This window comes from Narcine bancroftii, chromosome 4 (assembly GCF_036971445.1).
Source record: "Narcine bancroftii isolate sNarBan1 chromosome 4, sNarBan1.hap1, whole genome shotgun sequence".
In the NCBI taxonomy this organism is placed as follows: Eukaryota; Metazoa; Chordata; class Chondrichthyes; order Torpediniformes; family Narcinidae; genus Narcine; species Narcine bancroftii.
Genome location: NC_091472.1, coordinates 244,821,090 through 244,836,249, shown reverse-complemented (window position 1 = coordinate 244,836,249; position 15,160 = coordinate 244,821,090). Strand labels below are relative to the sequence as shown.

The following is a 15,160-nucleotide window of genomic DNA, read 5'->3' as shown; positions in this document are numbered from 1 at the left end:
GCCATGGATCAGAGCAACATCATCATGATGGGCCACAAGAGATACAAATTTTTTAATCCATTTGATCTAGATAAGGGCTCCATATTTTCTGAAAAAAATTATAATTTTCACATAAATTATACATTTTTTTCCGATGGAATACAAGATTTCATTTCCATATGCCATCTCTGCAATCCCAAATCAATCTCATTTTTCCAAGTAATAGCTATATATTATCTTGCAACAGCTATTGCTAATCTTAAAAACACAATTTGATGCATAGCCAATCACAATTTCAAACAAAGCATTTTAACGTTACCTAATAAAAATAACATTGGGTCCATTGGTAATTGAACTTTTAAAACTTTCTCCAAAAATTCCTTAAGTCATATCCAAAATGATTCAACCCTATCACATAACCAAGTCGAGTGTAAAAACGAACCTACTTCTTTACAACATCTAAAACATAAATCTGAAGAAATTAAATTATACTCTTTAATTTCTGATGTGTTAAATGCAACTAATGTATAAAATTATAATGGACTAATCTATATCTCACATTAACAATCTTAGTCATACTACCCTTACATACAGTTCTCCAATCACCTTGATCTATTGTTAATTTGTTTGTAAAATTTCAAATTTTGATTGTCTTGGTAATCTTAAAGTATGTCCAAAAATTATCCAATAATAAAGCCTTGATAATAGCAAAAAAAAGTATTATTTGTAATTTCATATTTTTCTTTCATTCTATGAAAAGAAATAAAATAACAATCTTGTACTGTTTTAATTCCTTTCAGATTCCATATTTTCAAAAACTGATTATTAAAAGTAAAAGGAAAAAGATTTACTCATAACATTAATAGGTAGAGTGAATTGTATCAAGATGAATGTTTTTCCGAGAATTCAGTATCTTTTTCAATCTATTCCATGTAAAATTTCTTAGAAAAACTTTAAAGATTTGAATTCGATAATTCAGAAGTTTTTATGGAAAGGTAAAATGGTAAGAGTATTCCTACAAAAATTAATTTTGAAATATGAATTGGGAGGTATAGAATTCCTGAATTTTCATAATTACTATAAAGCAGCACAATTGAGGTTTATTAAAAGAATGTTTGATTTAGATAACCCTTTAATACGAGCTAACACAGATTGGTGAGAAAAGTATGGCAAATTTTATTTATTTAGTTATAAATGGAGTACTAAGTCATTAATTATTGATAATAATCCACCTATTTTGAGACATTTAATTGAATTATGGAATAAGATAAATGATGAGATCGGTACACAAGGTAAGATTTCAAGTAAAACACTTTTTTATCAGAATAAACTTTTTTATTTTAGCCTTCCTGATTTGATTTCTTTCTGAAGTTTCTTCTTGTCATTTTTAAACTCCTTGAGTACCTCATTTGCTCCGTGTTGTCTATACCTGCTATATACCTCTTTTTTTTTCTGAGCCAGATCCCTAAAATCTCTCAAAAAACCAAGGCTCCCTATGCCTATTAACCTTTGCCTTTCATCCTAAAAGGAATATACAAACTCTGTACTGTCAAAATTTCACTTTTGAAGGTCTTCCACTTACCTACCACATCCTTTCTACAACTTATCCCAATCCACACATCCAAGATTCTTTCTCATTTCCTCAAATTTGGCTTTTTACCAATTTAGCATCTCAACCCGTGCCCCAGACCTATTCTTCTCCATAATTAATTTAAAACTAATGGCATTATGATCACTGGACCCGAAAAGTTTCCAAATACATACTTCCATCCCCTGACCTGTCTCGTTCCCTAATAGAAGATCTAGTATTGCCCTCACTCTAGTTGGTTAATGGATCACCATTTTCTTATAATGCTTCAACACATTATTTAATCTAATGGAGAAATGAGAGACTCATAACATTATATCATATTGGGTACCATAACAATCAGATATTTGGCTGTGGCAATAGATTGATTCAATCAATTGACCTTATACTATTTGATCCAGATCTGCAAGGGTGGTTAATGTGTTGAATTGCTTATCACAAGTGGATTAACCCTTCAATTAAATGAAACAATTATCAAGTGCTTTGAAATCCAATGCAAATGCAGCTCAATATGTTAAGCAGACATCACACAAAATACCAAAAAATTCACATTAAGGCAAATAACCTGTTCAATACACTGTTGGACTGATTTCAATTCCATTCCAGTAGCTATACAAGAGAAACATAAAAGACCATTACATAATGAGTATTTATTTAATTTCAATAAAAAGGGTGGCAATTCCAGAGCTGGTGTAATGGAAGCACTGCCACTTCTGTGGACCCAGGAGAGCAGAGACACAGCTCTGCTCCGAAGGGTTCAACCACCCGGTTATAATGATGGTGACTCCATACAACCATTAAACAGCCTATTAGAGAAGCCGACAGTGTTTTTAAACTAAAATCTTACAACCACGGGACTGATCCCAAGATGGCAGCACCCGTGCTCGGCAGCAGCCACGAGGGGTTACAGAATCCGGGGAGAAGTGGACAGGTGCAGAACATCAGAAACAAGAGAAACACCCCCCACATTGAGGAAATTCAGAGGAGATGACCCTACAGGAGTCCATGGCAGTGGATCACTGAGAGGGTCAGTGGCTGAGGGACCCACACAGGCTGTGGGCGATGCAGTTGGGGGAACCCATGCAGGCTGCAGGAGATTGGCCCATGGGAACCAGGGAATGAGAGCCAGGATTCAAGAGGATGCTGAGGACATGAAGGGGTTCTGAAGGGCCTTGGGTACTGAAGGCTTCCTGATCATGTCAGAGGTTTGAATCTGGAGCTTGGGTTGCTTATGTGGCTGCAGAGTCTGCCGAAGCGCTGGATGCAAATACATGGGCACTCTTTTGCTTCTCATTTTCTCTTACTCTATGGGACACTAGGAAACACTAATACCAATTCTTTGTCTGCCTCACAGCAGGCAGAGGCAATTTTGTGTAATATTCTATGTTCTGTACAATTACATGACAATAAAGGAATCTTCAACATGTCAGAAAATTGTGCTCAAGTGTTCAACAACTGGAAAATGGAATCTATTGCAGAATCTGAGATTTCCAAAGCCGCTTCAGAAGAATAAAAAATTATTGTAATACGCTGTAAACATATGTTTGAGCGAGCTACAAAACATATATTTTGTATTTGTGAATCTACAGTCCAATAAATGGCCCTGATAGTAATTCCAGATAGGGCATCCCTTCTGTGCTGCCATTATTGTTGCTTCTCTGCCATCAATCTTCTTCCCTAAGGCCTCAAACCACTTGCCAGGTCTTGCAAAAAAACTATGGATGATGATGAAGAACGAAACTGGCAAATACAGAAAAAAAGGCATTTCTCAAATAGCACAAGCAATGGAATTTTATTTTCTGAAAGTCAACTATCGTGTCAACTGCATTTTTTCTGCTCCCTTGGTATTCTTTATGGTAGCACTCAACTGTAGTGGCTAGAGAAGGCATAAGAATGAAGCATTCATTAGGAGGGAATGGCCCTTTTTCTTCGAAGTCTACCCACTGGGTCAGTATCACTGCAGAAAAATGAAAAGCTAATGTGATAACTTAAGATTGAAAGAGGTATAACAATTTTCAAGCCACACAGAACCCATAAGGAATTACCTTTGATAATTGATAAAAATTTGAACATTAGGTGAGTAGACACCATTACAAATCATGTAGAGCTTTTGTTTTTAAACAGGAAAAAAAGTTAACATCCCACACCAAGAGAATTTAACAATGCGATCAATCCCTGCCCTCTTCTGCCCCATCTCATATTTTCAGATGATGTCATTTCTCTTAAAATATTAAGGTTCTTAATAATGTTGCAGCAAGTAATAAACTGTGATTCATGGCTTAAGATCATTGTATCCACTTGAAATGTACCCAAGGCTGAAAGGTTAAAGCATGAGTGACTTTAACCTAGACGATCAGAACAATCCCAATTCAGGAGCAGAATAGTGGCAAGCAGTTAGTGCTGCTGCCTCATGGCTCCATGTTCAATCCTAACTTGGTGCAATATGCACTTCTCTCCATGACTATATGGACTTCCTCCAGGGGCACTGGTTTTATTTCACACCCCAAAAATATGCCAAAAGGTAAATTGGCAATTGAAAATTAGCCTTTATTGAGGAAGAAGAAGAACAACAAAAAAAAAGTCAAACACAAGTGGCAGAGATTCTATGAAAAAGATATCACAGGAGTACAATGGGAAGGACCAATGGGATGCCCTGATTTGAACCAACATAAATCCAAGTGGACAAATTGTTTCCTTCTGTTGAAATTATAAGGAAAAGTACTAGTTTGTGATAAAAGCTACAGGAAAATCACAAAGATCTGAGAGAACTACCTTGGTTAATTGCAACATGTGTAGAAACCACCCCTGAGAATCCCTTAGGTTGGGTGGTCCCAAAGATTGCTGTGTCAACACAATCCTGAAGATTTGTAATTGTGAAGACAATTTTTTGATTCCGCATTCTCTTGATGATTATGAGAATTTGTTGTTATATACCTAAGTACAATATAGAAATACACCAAATACTAAAATACCAAAGGGGTATACAAGACACACGAACTATAATGGTACAAAGTAAATATTGCAATATGCTAAGATAGAGAAAGAGATATCATAAATCGCTGCAGTTAGTGCAAGAAAAATGTGAAGTTTCATTCTTGCAAACAGATCATTTTGTGGTCTTCAGGTAGTTCATGTTAGTAGGGAAGTTCAAGAGCCTGATAGGTGTGGATAAAAACTGTTCTTGAACCTCAACTTCATGCTTCTGTCCCCTCTGCTTGAAGGAAGCAGGTACATGATATGGATTATTTGTAATATTGACTGCCTTCTTGTGGTAGCGACACAAATAGATATTTTCAATAGACGGGAGGTCAATTCCCGTGATGGACTTGACAACGTTTGCCACTTCACACGGCCTTCTGTGTTCCTGGGCACTTGAGATTCCAAATCATTTGTAATACAACCATCAGTCAGTATACTTTCCACAGTAGAGCTGCAAAACTTCAATAGAGTATTTGATGGCCTGCCAAATCTTCTCAGACTTTTTGGAAAGTAGAGGCTTGTCATGATGTGCTGGCTCCAGAAGAGATCCTCTAATAATGTGAACACCCATGAACTTGAAGCCACCATCACTTTCCACTGTCACCATGACAATAATGACAGTTGTGTGGTTCCTCAGCCTCCTATCACTGAAGTCCACAAAAAGTTTCTTCATCTTGCTGACATTGAGAGCAAGATTATTGTTCTGTCACCACCCAACCAATTTCTTGATCCCCATCCTGTATTCTGATGCATCATTGCACATTATTCAGCCAACAACCATGGCAATGTCACAAAATTTACACGAGTCCAACTCTGCAAGAACTATGAACTGTGAGTGGAGATGGAATGGAGCAGGAGATGAAGCAAGAAGCCTTATTGAGGGTCAGAGAAGAGGTCATGTTGCCAGTATGCAACTATTCAATTTTACTTCTTCGTAGATATTTTTTCCTGTCCAACTCTGCTCTCCTTTTTTTAATCTCTCTCTCCATAACTCTCCAACTACCAGCTGCTGACTCCCCATCTCCATTGGCCTTGGCTCCATCTGTCCATAATTACTCTCCTCACCAGATTCCACCTCTCATCTGTCGGCCTCTACCTAAATCCTTTCTTTCACCTCTATTATGGCAGTTTGACATACATTTTGCCATTTATCCCAGAACTGTTAATAAAATTTGATGTGATCTAATCTCAGGGCTGAAGTCTCCCTCCCCCAAAAAATTACAACAACCACAGAGGTTTTGATTTAACCATTATTTTTGGAAAATGTCAACTTACAATGAGGCTTCTTTCTGTTTTGTCTCATCAGTGTCATCAAGTTCATCATTTTCATTTGAATTTTCCAAGATATTTCTTTTTCTTTGTGGAAAAAAAAAATTAAAAATGATGGATGTTTAATTAGTGAAAGGCTTTAATATAATCCATGTTAGGCTCTTAAACGATCATTTTAAAATCCTGTGACCATGGGATCTGGGCCCAAGATGCACCAAATACCATGTTCGGCACCAGCCACAAGGGTTTACAGCCTCCGGGAGAACAGCGAAATGGCACAAGGTAACAGTAACAGGGACAACACCCCCTGCTGAGAAGAAACAGAGGAGATGACCCCAGGATCACTGAGCACAATGGTAGACTAGAGAGTGGACCTGCGGTTTAAGGTCACACACAGGCAGCAAGCTGTTGGCAACTTGCAGGCAGGAAACCTTCACGTACTGCAGGTGACAAGGTCAAATGACTAACACCAGGCTGGCTCATGAGAACCAGGTCCGGAACCGGGATATGAGAGAGTGATGAGGGCAAGAAGGGCTCCTAAGAGCTTCCTCAGTGTATCGGAGGTTTAGATTTGGTCTTGGGATGCTGATGGTTTGAACTGAATTGGAGTCTTGTGTGGCAGTAGAGGCTGCAGGAAACAAATCCACGGACATGACGACTCTGAGGGGAATCTTCCTTTGACTGCTAGGGACACCGGCCAACAATAATGGAGAATCGTTTTCTGCCTTATGGCAGACTAAAGGCAATTTTGTGTAATATTACATTTCTGTTATATAACATGACAATAAAAAACATCTGATCTTAAAACCATTTGAAAGGATTTCTGAAATATTTCCCAATTACTGTCCCTTGCCACTCTGCCACAATTACTTACTCATGCAAACCAACTTGATTACCATAACAAAATATCAATTTGAATTTCAACTAATTAGTGAATTGAAAATATTTGAAGCTGTGTACAGTGTTCCTTCTTGTCCCAAACTAAAATACACACAGCAGACTAACGTGCATTAAGTAAGATACAATTAACGAATGTGTTACAGCCAAGGGGTCATTAGCTGCAAAATCATGTTGTAGCTTATAATGCCATATCAAATGAAAATAAATGCCCTTACTTTCGGTCCTTATCAGATGCTGCTGCATAATGCAAAGCAGTGCAACCTCGTTCATCCGTTTCATTGATATTAGCCCCCTTTGATACTAATGTCATGATAGACTGGTAATTACAATTCACAGCTGCATAATGCAGTGGAGTCCTGTAAAATAGCATTTTGAAAACCATTTTACAAAAATTCCCATCACATCCAAATTATGTTAATTTCTTACAAATTGAAACTTAATGTGCATATTATAATAAACAAATTATATTTTTCAAGGTTTAAAAATGTCAAACACTTCATTTCCATATCCCAAGTCTTTATCACTTAATTTCAGTTTACAAGCTACTAATAAAGCAATACAAGGTAGATTCTTTGAAAAATAATCAGATTTATTGTACAAAACTACAAAACCTTTTATCCGGGATCGTCGGGAATGGACACTTGCTGTTGTTCAAAATCTTCCGGATTTCGGAATCATTTTTGATTTCTGTCCCTTTAATCCCATCCAAGTTGTGCTGCTGTCTCTTCCCCACTCGCCCATTTGAATCGTGTTGCCACCTCTCCCCTCTCGCCCGCCCGAGTCACGCTGCTATCTCTTTCCCCTCACCTGACCAAGTAACTCTGCCGTCTTTCCCCACCCTCACCCAACTGAGCCACTCTGTCGTGTCTCTCTCACTCTCTCTCTCTCTCTCTCTCTCCCCCCCCCCCCTTCCCACCACCTGCTGTACCAGTGCCAGGTGAATGGCCCCCTTCTCAGTTTTCCTGCACTGGGACAACAGTTTCAGCTGCATGAGGGATTATAGTCAGCGACAATGGCCATTGAACTGCTGGCGGCAGGCCAAATGAAAGTGCTGCAACGCTGAACGGATGTCAGTATAGGTGATTCAGAGGTGCTTATAAAGTAGCAGAATGCGATGGGATACACAGGAGTTGAGCTAGAGTCGGGTTTGGTGCCAAACTCGATCTTTGATGAGCAGATGTCATCTACCCATAAAAGTGCCAGTTTTTGGAGGTTGCTGGCTTTCAGAATTCTGGATAAAAGGTTAGGCATCTGTACTAAATTGTTAAGAGGGAAGTACAAAACAGGACTGTTTATGAGTTGTTTAAGTCAGGCTGTGGGAAGGGTTTTAAACTAAATAACAGCGAATCAGTTCAACAGAATGTAAAATTATGGGCAAAAAAGGAGAGCACAGGACAGGTTATTAGAAACTCCAGAACAACAAAAAAAAAGGAGAGGAAAGGGCGAGAGTTTATACTCAGTGAACACAATTATAAGAAGAGTGCTAAATACAAGAATGATGGTGAACGAAGCAAAGTAGATATGATGCTCTTTGCCAGAGTCTCTGTGGCTGAAGGAGGATCATAGATGGAAACTAAACATCCAAGGATACACATCCCATTGTAAAAACTGGCAGATGGGGAGAGGGACTGAGTGGCTTTGTTAGTAAAAAGTGAAATAAAATTATTAGAAAGAAGGGACACAGGATGAATTGAGAAACTGGAAGAATAAAAAGATCTTGATGAGAGTTAAGTTCAGGCCTTCAAATATCAGCAAGGATGTGGGTGGCAAATTACAGAAGAAAGAGAAGACGTTTAAAAAAAAATTGTCATGGGGAATTTCAATGTGCTTGTACTCTTCGAAAAATCAGGTTGGTCCTGGATCCCAAGAGAAGAAATTTATGGAATGCCTACAAAATGATGTTTCAGAGCAGCTCATGATTGAGCATAATAGGGAAAAGGTAATTCTGGATTTGGTGTTGTGCAATGAACAAAATTTGATAAGGGAACTTAAGGTCAAGGAACCCGAAGGAGACTGCCATCTAATCCTAATTCTACAGTTTAAGAAGGAGAAGTTAAAATCAGATGTGTCAATATTACCATAAAGTAAAGCTAACTACAGAAGTATGAGAGTGGGATTGCCCAAGGTTGAGTGGAAGGAGACCCTAGTGTGGAAGATAGGAAAGCAGCAATGGCAGGAGTTTCTAGGGATAATTTGCCAAAGAAAGTGAAGCAGTGTAAAGGTAAGGTCAGGCAACCATGGCCAACAAGGGAACTCAAAGACAGCATTAAAGCAAAAGTGAGGGAATATAATATTAGAGTAGTGGAGAGGGACTGAAAGTGAAGTCAAATGGATTGGATGGACTTCACCCCAGAGTTATGAAGAGGTAGCCGTGATCTTTCAAGAATTGCAAGAGTCAGGAATGGTTCCAGAGGACTGGAAAATTGCAAATGTCACTCCACTCTAAGAAGGGAGAGAGGCCAAAGAAAGGAAAGAGGTTAGCCTGACTTCATTGGTTTTCAAGATTCTCTAGTCCATTATTAACAATGAGGTTTCAATGTACTTGAAAGCACATGATATAATAGGTAGCTCAGATTTCCTTCAGAGTCCATCTTGCTTGCCAAATTTGGTGGAATTTCTTGAAGTTGAAAGAAACAGGATAGCCAGTGAATTTTGTTTATATGGATTTTCAGAATGCCTTTGATAAGGTGCTGCACAAGAGGCTGCAAAACAAGATTGGAAGCCATGGTATGATGAAAAAATTACAAGCATGGTTAAAAGATCGGCTGACTGATGGGAATAAAAGGAGGCCTTCTCTGGCTGGCTGCCGTTGACTAATTGTGCTCTGCAGGGGCCAGTGTTCTATCTGCTACTTCCCTCCACCAAAAGTACTCTGAAATTAGTAAGGGATTGCTTATGGTGGTATGTGGGTGGAAAGAAAATGTTTGAAAGCCATTGTTTTAATCATACCCAATTGACTTGTTATGTGCCCAGTTTCATAACTCCAAAGAAAATAGGCCAATGACAATTTTTCTCAAGCAAAATTTTTCTCAAGCAAAATATTTCAGTAACAATTAGGTCGAGAGCAATGATTCTCAACCTTCCCTTCCCACTCACGTGCCACCTTAAGCAATCCCTTACTAATCACAGAGCACCGATGGCATAGGGATTACTTAAAGTGGTATGTGAGTGGAAAGAAAAAGGTTGAGAACCACTGCTTTAAGTCTTATGGTCCAAAACAAATACATTGAAAAAATTGCCCTGAAACACAACCATGCAGGAAACTGGATGGAACCAACTGAACTTATTCCGTAAATTAATATTAGGCCACATACCTGCCATATTTGTCCTGGCTGTTGAAATTTGCTCCACCACTCAGTAACAGTTTTATACAATCAACATTGCTGTGTGATGAAACATACGTGCATGTTAAAGTGAAGCAGTGAATGATTGATTACCATGTCTTCTGAAACAAGTCAAACACACAAGTTAAATTGGAAATATCGTTCTCGTCAACAGGTATCAGAAATACAACAATAAAAACAGAATTCTGAATTTTGCCACTGTAACAATGCTGAAACTTGCTGCGTCTTCGGCATTTTCACCAATGTTTATTTAAGTTGCAAAATTAAAAACTAGCATCCATTTACCATGCTGTTTGTAATGTTCTTCACAACAACAAAGGAAATTACCACAACCAAGGAAACCCTTGGATTAAAAAAAGAGAAATGGGGATTTAGAATCTATTCTTACTGCAAAATATATTGGGAATGTTGTCAGTTGGTTTCATAATATCCAAGTGATGTGGTTCCACATTAAGCCAGAATTACTGTTTTAGCAACTTTCTGGACCACAAGTGTTGAAATCTGCAAATTGTATTTCCATCCTAAAAGCATTTCAAATTTTGATCGATCTTCTTGAAGAAATTAATGTACTTGTATGTCAAAAGCAAACAACCATACTTGAATATTCTGTAAAATATTTAAAATATTTGCTAATTATGCTTTACCCTTCCAAATTAGCTTGTTGTGAGAATTCTTCAATGCTAGTGGCTGCGCAGCATGCTTGAAGACATTAGATTCAAAGAATCCCCTTAAATTGATAATTGCCAGAATATCCAATGGCAGTGAAGTCTACACCAGAGGAATGACTAGATCTACAAAGAGGTAATTAATCCTGCCACTTCGCCACTAACCAAAAAAGATTCTGACCGTAAACTTCAGATTTCAAATGAATAAATTATACTTGAGGTACTAATGTTTGTTCAAAAATGAACTTACCCTCCTGCAGCAGCTGCATGAAGACAAGTCCTTCCAAAATTATCAGGGGTGTCTACTTCAAAGCCTGCAGACAGCACGTGCTCATTACTAAATGATGACACTATGCTATATTTTTGTCCTGATAGACCGTAAGAAATAGTGTAAAGACAGAAATCAGTTAGTTTTGGAAAAAGCTTATGAACTGTCAAAGAAGTTATTTCCTTAGAAACTGTTCAAGAGACTAACAACTTCTTTTTAAAAAAGTGTTTTGAGAAATAGTAGAATAACATTATAATTTCAGTTTGTCTTATAAGTTTCCACTCCATTCCATTTGCATAACCAAAATATGTTTTTAAAACATTACATCTTATTTTCCACCCTGGAAAAAAAAACAGGAGACTGAAAATGTTTTATTCAACATTTTGGGTGATATTTTGTGTCGGCCATCTACAAATGAATAGAAGAGCAGTAAACGTGATTATACAGAATCAGCAAATTAAATATTGCAGTGTTAGCAAAAGTGACAGGTTAAATTAAAAGGGTTTCTCATTCAAAAGTTGTTTTAAAGAATTGTATGGAAACTTGCAATTATCAACAGTCTGCATTCAGCAGTGTCTCAACATGTGCCAAGAAAAACAAGTCAACCCTTTGATTTCTAAAACAATTCAGGATACTGCAGCAATTGAAACATAGCCACTCAGGAAAGCCTGATGCTGTGCAAAATTGCAATTTTAATAAATGTTAGAGAACAGAAGAGCACAGGAAGTTGTTGAGCAGTTGACCAACTGGCCAAAACTACGCATCTATGGAATTAGTTATATATTTTATTTCATATACCTACCTGATGACAATAACTTCCTACAGCAGTCTGCATGTGCATTTAATGCAGCCAAATGCAAAGGAAACATACCGTGGATACCCCGTCTAAGAAAAATAAACCATAATCATTTTTTTGGACACATTTCTAGCCTAGAAATATTAAATTATTAAACATGTACATTTTGGTTAAATAATAATACTCAATATACTCAGAAATGTGCATAATTGGGCAATCAATTTTTCTGAATTAGCAAGAAAAATAAATGTGAAAAATCTATTTGATACTGGATTTAAAATACTTTTACATACCCATGCATAATAGAAATCAGGCAAATTTGTTTACATCTCACAGCTTTACTGATATCCAAAAATTATTACTTCCTTTTGTGAACGGAAAAATTATTAAATGGTTAGACGCTACCCAGTCATCTTGTTGCAGATGGAAGAACAATAAAGAAAAATGTCATTATTACAGAAACAAAATAAAGCAAATGTTAGAAATTTGAAATAAAAACTGCTGGACTGACTCAGCAAATCTTGCAATATTGGTAGAGATCAATAAAATTTGTGCTTTGGATTACTAAGTGTTCAACAGAATGAGATAAAAACAGAAAAGGATTGGCTGAGAGGTGACAATTGTAAGGGCATTGAAATAAAATTGATAATTCCATAGCAAAAGTCATGTAGCGACTAAATTCAGCAATGTGGGTTCAGTGAAAACAAGTTTCAAGTTTGTTTTTGCCACATATACTCTGTTAAAATGAAAAGGTTGGTATTGTGTGCTATTCATACACAACTACAGCAGAATAAAATATTACAGAGTATAATTACAGTGAGATATCAGTTTAAACAGAGTGAGGGAACTTTATTTTAATCGTGTGATTTAATAGTGGTGGGAAAGAAACTATCTTTGAATCTGGTTGTGTAGGATTTCATACTCTTGAATCTTCTTCCTGAAGAGAGAGAAGAGCATGTAGCCAGGATGAGACGAGTCATTTGTTATATTTGCTGCATTTCTTACATTAGGGGGTGTTGATGGAGGAGATGGAGCAAAGGAAGGTTTAAATCAGTGGTTCTGAACCTTTTTCTTTCCACTCACATACCATTTTAAGTAATCCCTATGCCATCGGTGCTCTGTGATTAGTAAGAGATTACTTAAGGTGGTATGTGAGTGGGAAGGGATGGTTAAGAACCACTGCTCTAGACCCAATTGTTACTCTAATATTTTGCTTGAGAAAAATTGTCATTGGCCAATTTCCTTTGGAGTTATGTAAATGTGCACATAACGAGTTAGTTACGAACAATTAAATCAGTGGTTTTCAAACTTTTTCTTTCTACCTACATACCACCTTAAGCAATCCCTTATTAATCACAGAGCACCAATGGCATAGGGAATACTTAAAGTGGTATGTGAGTGGAAGAAGGTTGAGAACCACTGGTTTAAATGATGGTTGGAGCTGCGTTCACAATTCTCTGCAATTTGCAATCTTGAATGGATTGATTCACACTGACAAGATACTACTATCTCCACCTCGGCAGCATTAATGCAGCAGGGATGTGAGTTTTACTCCTCTTCCTGAAGTCTATGATGTTGACAGATTGTTATCTTGAAGCCAAGCCTCTAGACCAGGGGTCTCAAGCTTGCGGCCCGCGGGCCAACTGCGGCCCTCGGGACGATAGTTTGTGGCCCTGCCATAATATGAAAGTTTAATGTTAGTGCAGCCTGCAAGTTTGATATGATTGGCACTTTTCAGTGTTGTGTGCGGAGCTGAACGAACCTACCAATTACGGTGGGGTATATTGCTCTCGGGGGCGGGACATCGGCTGGGCTTATTGCGAATATAAGCATATTTGTGTGCATTTTCTATTTGTCATTATATGCACGCGGCACATGCGCAATTTCCGCGGCTGCTCCCGCTTCACGCGCTTCAGCGCGTGAACTTCAATAAGTCCAAGTACAGGTCCAGACTTACTGATGAGCATCTTCAAGCCCTACTGAGGGTCTCAACTGGCTCCTGCCTTAAGCCAAATGTGGCTCAGCTATGCGAGAGGAAGCACTGCCAGATCTCCAGCAGTAAGAAGTAGGCAGAATAAGACATGTTCATAACAGTTTATGTTCAATGTTCCATTCATGTTCAGAAAGTTAAAGGTTAAAGAACTGTTAATACAGACATTTGAATCTGAATAATAATAATTACATTTCTCCAGTCAGCAACTATATGTGGTTTCTTCAGTCTTCTATATCTGCTGTATTATTATTATTTTCATTATTATTATTTTCATTTTATTTATTTATTACTGATTGATTTTATTGTTTTTCTTATGAATTGTTAAATTATTTATTTTTTCATCTTATTTTGTGTTAAAAAATAAAGACATATGATAACACTGGAATGTTTTTGTAAGAGCTTTTCTTGTGGAAAACCTGATGCGGCCCAGCCTCACCCAGATTCTACCTCCAGCGGTAAATTGAGTTTGAGACCCCTGCTCTAGACCTTCTATTGCCTTTACGTACATCATTTCATCATTGTTTGAAATGCAGTTTAAAACATTTTTATCAACTGCAAAGATATAGGTGGAGATAGTGCTGTTTGGCTACACAGCCATGGGTGAACCAGAAGTAGAGCAGGGTTAAGTCTTGTGGGGCTCTGGTATTGAGGGTGATCATAGCTGATGTGAATTCTCGTGGCAGGCAGTTGGGTTTGCACCAGTTTGGTGAAATAAACAGTCAGACAATACAAATAATATTAGTTTTTCAATGTTGTACATCAAATGAACTTGGAACATTTGGCAATTCTGTGAACTTTAAAAACAGTGGCACTTGTTTTAATTTGAGAGTACAGCAATTCTATATGCCAAGCTTATAAATGCTGAAAGAACAATAGCTTTGAGTAGAATGCAATCAGATTCGTGCAAAGCATAACGTTCTTTGGGAAACTTACTTAGCCATTTCAGCTCCACTGGTTATCAAAGTATTAATAAGTAGTTCATGTCCATATCTGGCTGCCACATGCAATGGTGTATTGCCATCGTTATCAACACAGTCTATTTCGCTACCTTCGAGAAAAAGTTATATTTCTTTGAAAAAGGTATTAATTACAGATTAAACAGAAATCATAGCACCAAATATTTTGATACCCTGAGCCAGAATAAATCTGCAAGTTTTCCATGTGTTATTGAACATGTAACTTGGGCACTTCTTGGCATAACATTCAGTTAGAAATTATATTTAATTTAAAAAATAATCATCATAAAAAGACACACTCGAGAATGTCATTTAAGATATTTCAATTTATGTTGAAAATATGTTTTCATTCGTGTATTTTTTTATGCAGCTTGATGTCATTTTGCTGAAAAGTGGATACAGGACAGCAGAGTGAACTGCTGT

The 15,160-nt window shown here is 37.5% G+C and overlaps 1 protein-coding gene across 4 annotated transcripts in view; it reads right to left on the bottom strand.

Annotated features, from left to right (window-relative positions):
- The window catches only part of LOC138761810 (serine/threonine-protein phosphatase 6 regulatory ankyrin repeat subunit B-like), a 149,077-nt gene that overhangs the window by 55,888 nt on the left and 78,029 nt on the right, over window positions 1–15,160 (bottom strand). For 2 of the 4 annotated variants that reach the window (XM_069934574.1, XM_069934577.1), the window contains exons 10-15: window positions 14,715–14,829; window positions 11,795–11,877; window positions 10,975–11,092; window positions 10,030–10,098; window positions 6,931–7,071; window positions 5,822–5,902 (exon numbers count right to left, since the gene is read on the bottom strand). In XM_069934574.1, the coding sequence (XP_069790675.1) occupies window positions 5,822–5,902; window positions 6,931–7,071; window positions 10,030–10,098; window positions 10,975–11,092; window positions 11,795–11,877; window positions 14,715–14,829 (607 nt within the window). The remainder of the gene's footprint in view (window positions 1–5,821; window positions 5,903–6,930; window positions 7,072–10,029; window positions 10,099–10,974; window positions 11,093–11,794; window positions 11,878–14,714; window positions 14,830–15,160) is intronic. The other 2 variants (XM_069934575.1, XM_069934576.1) reach the window with 2 other exon arrangements.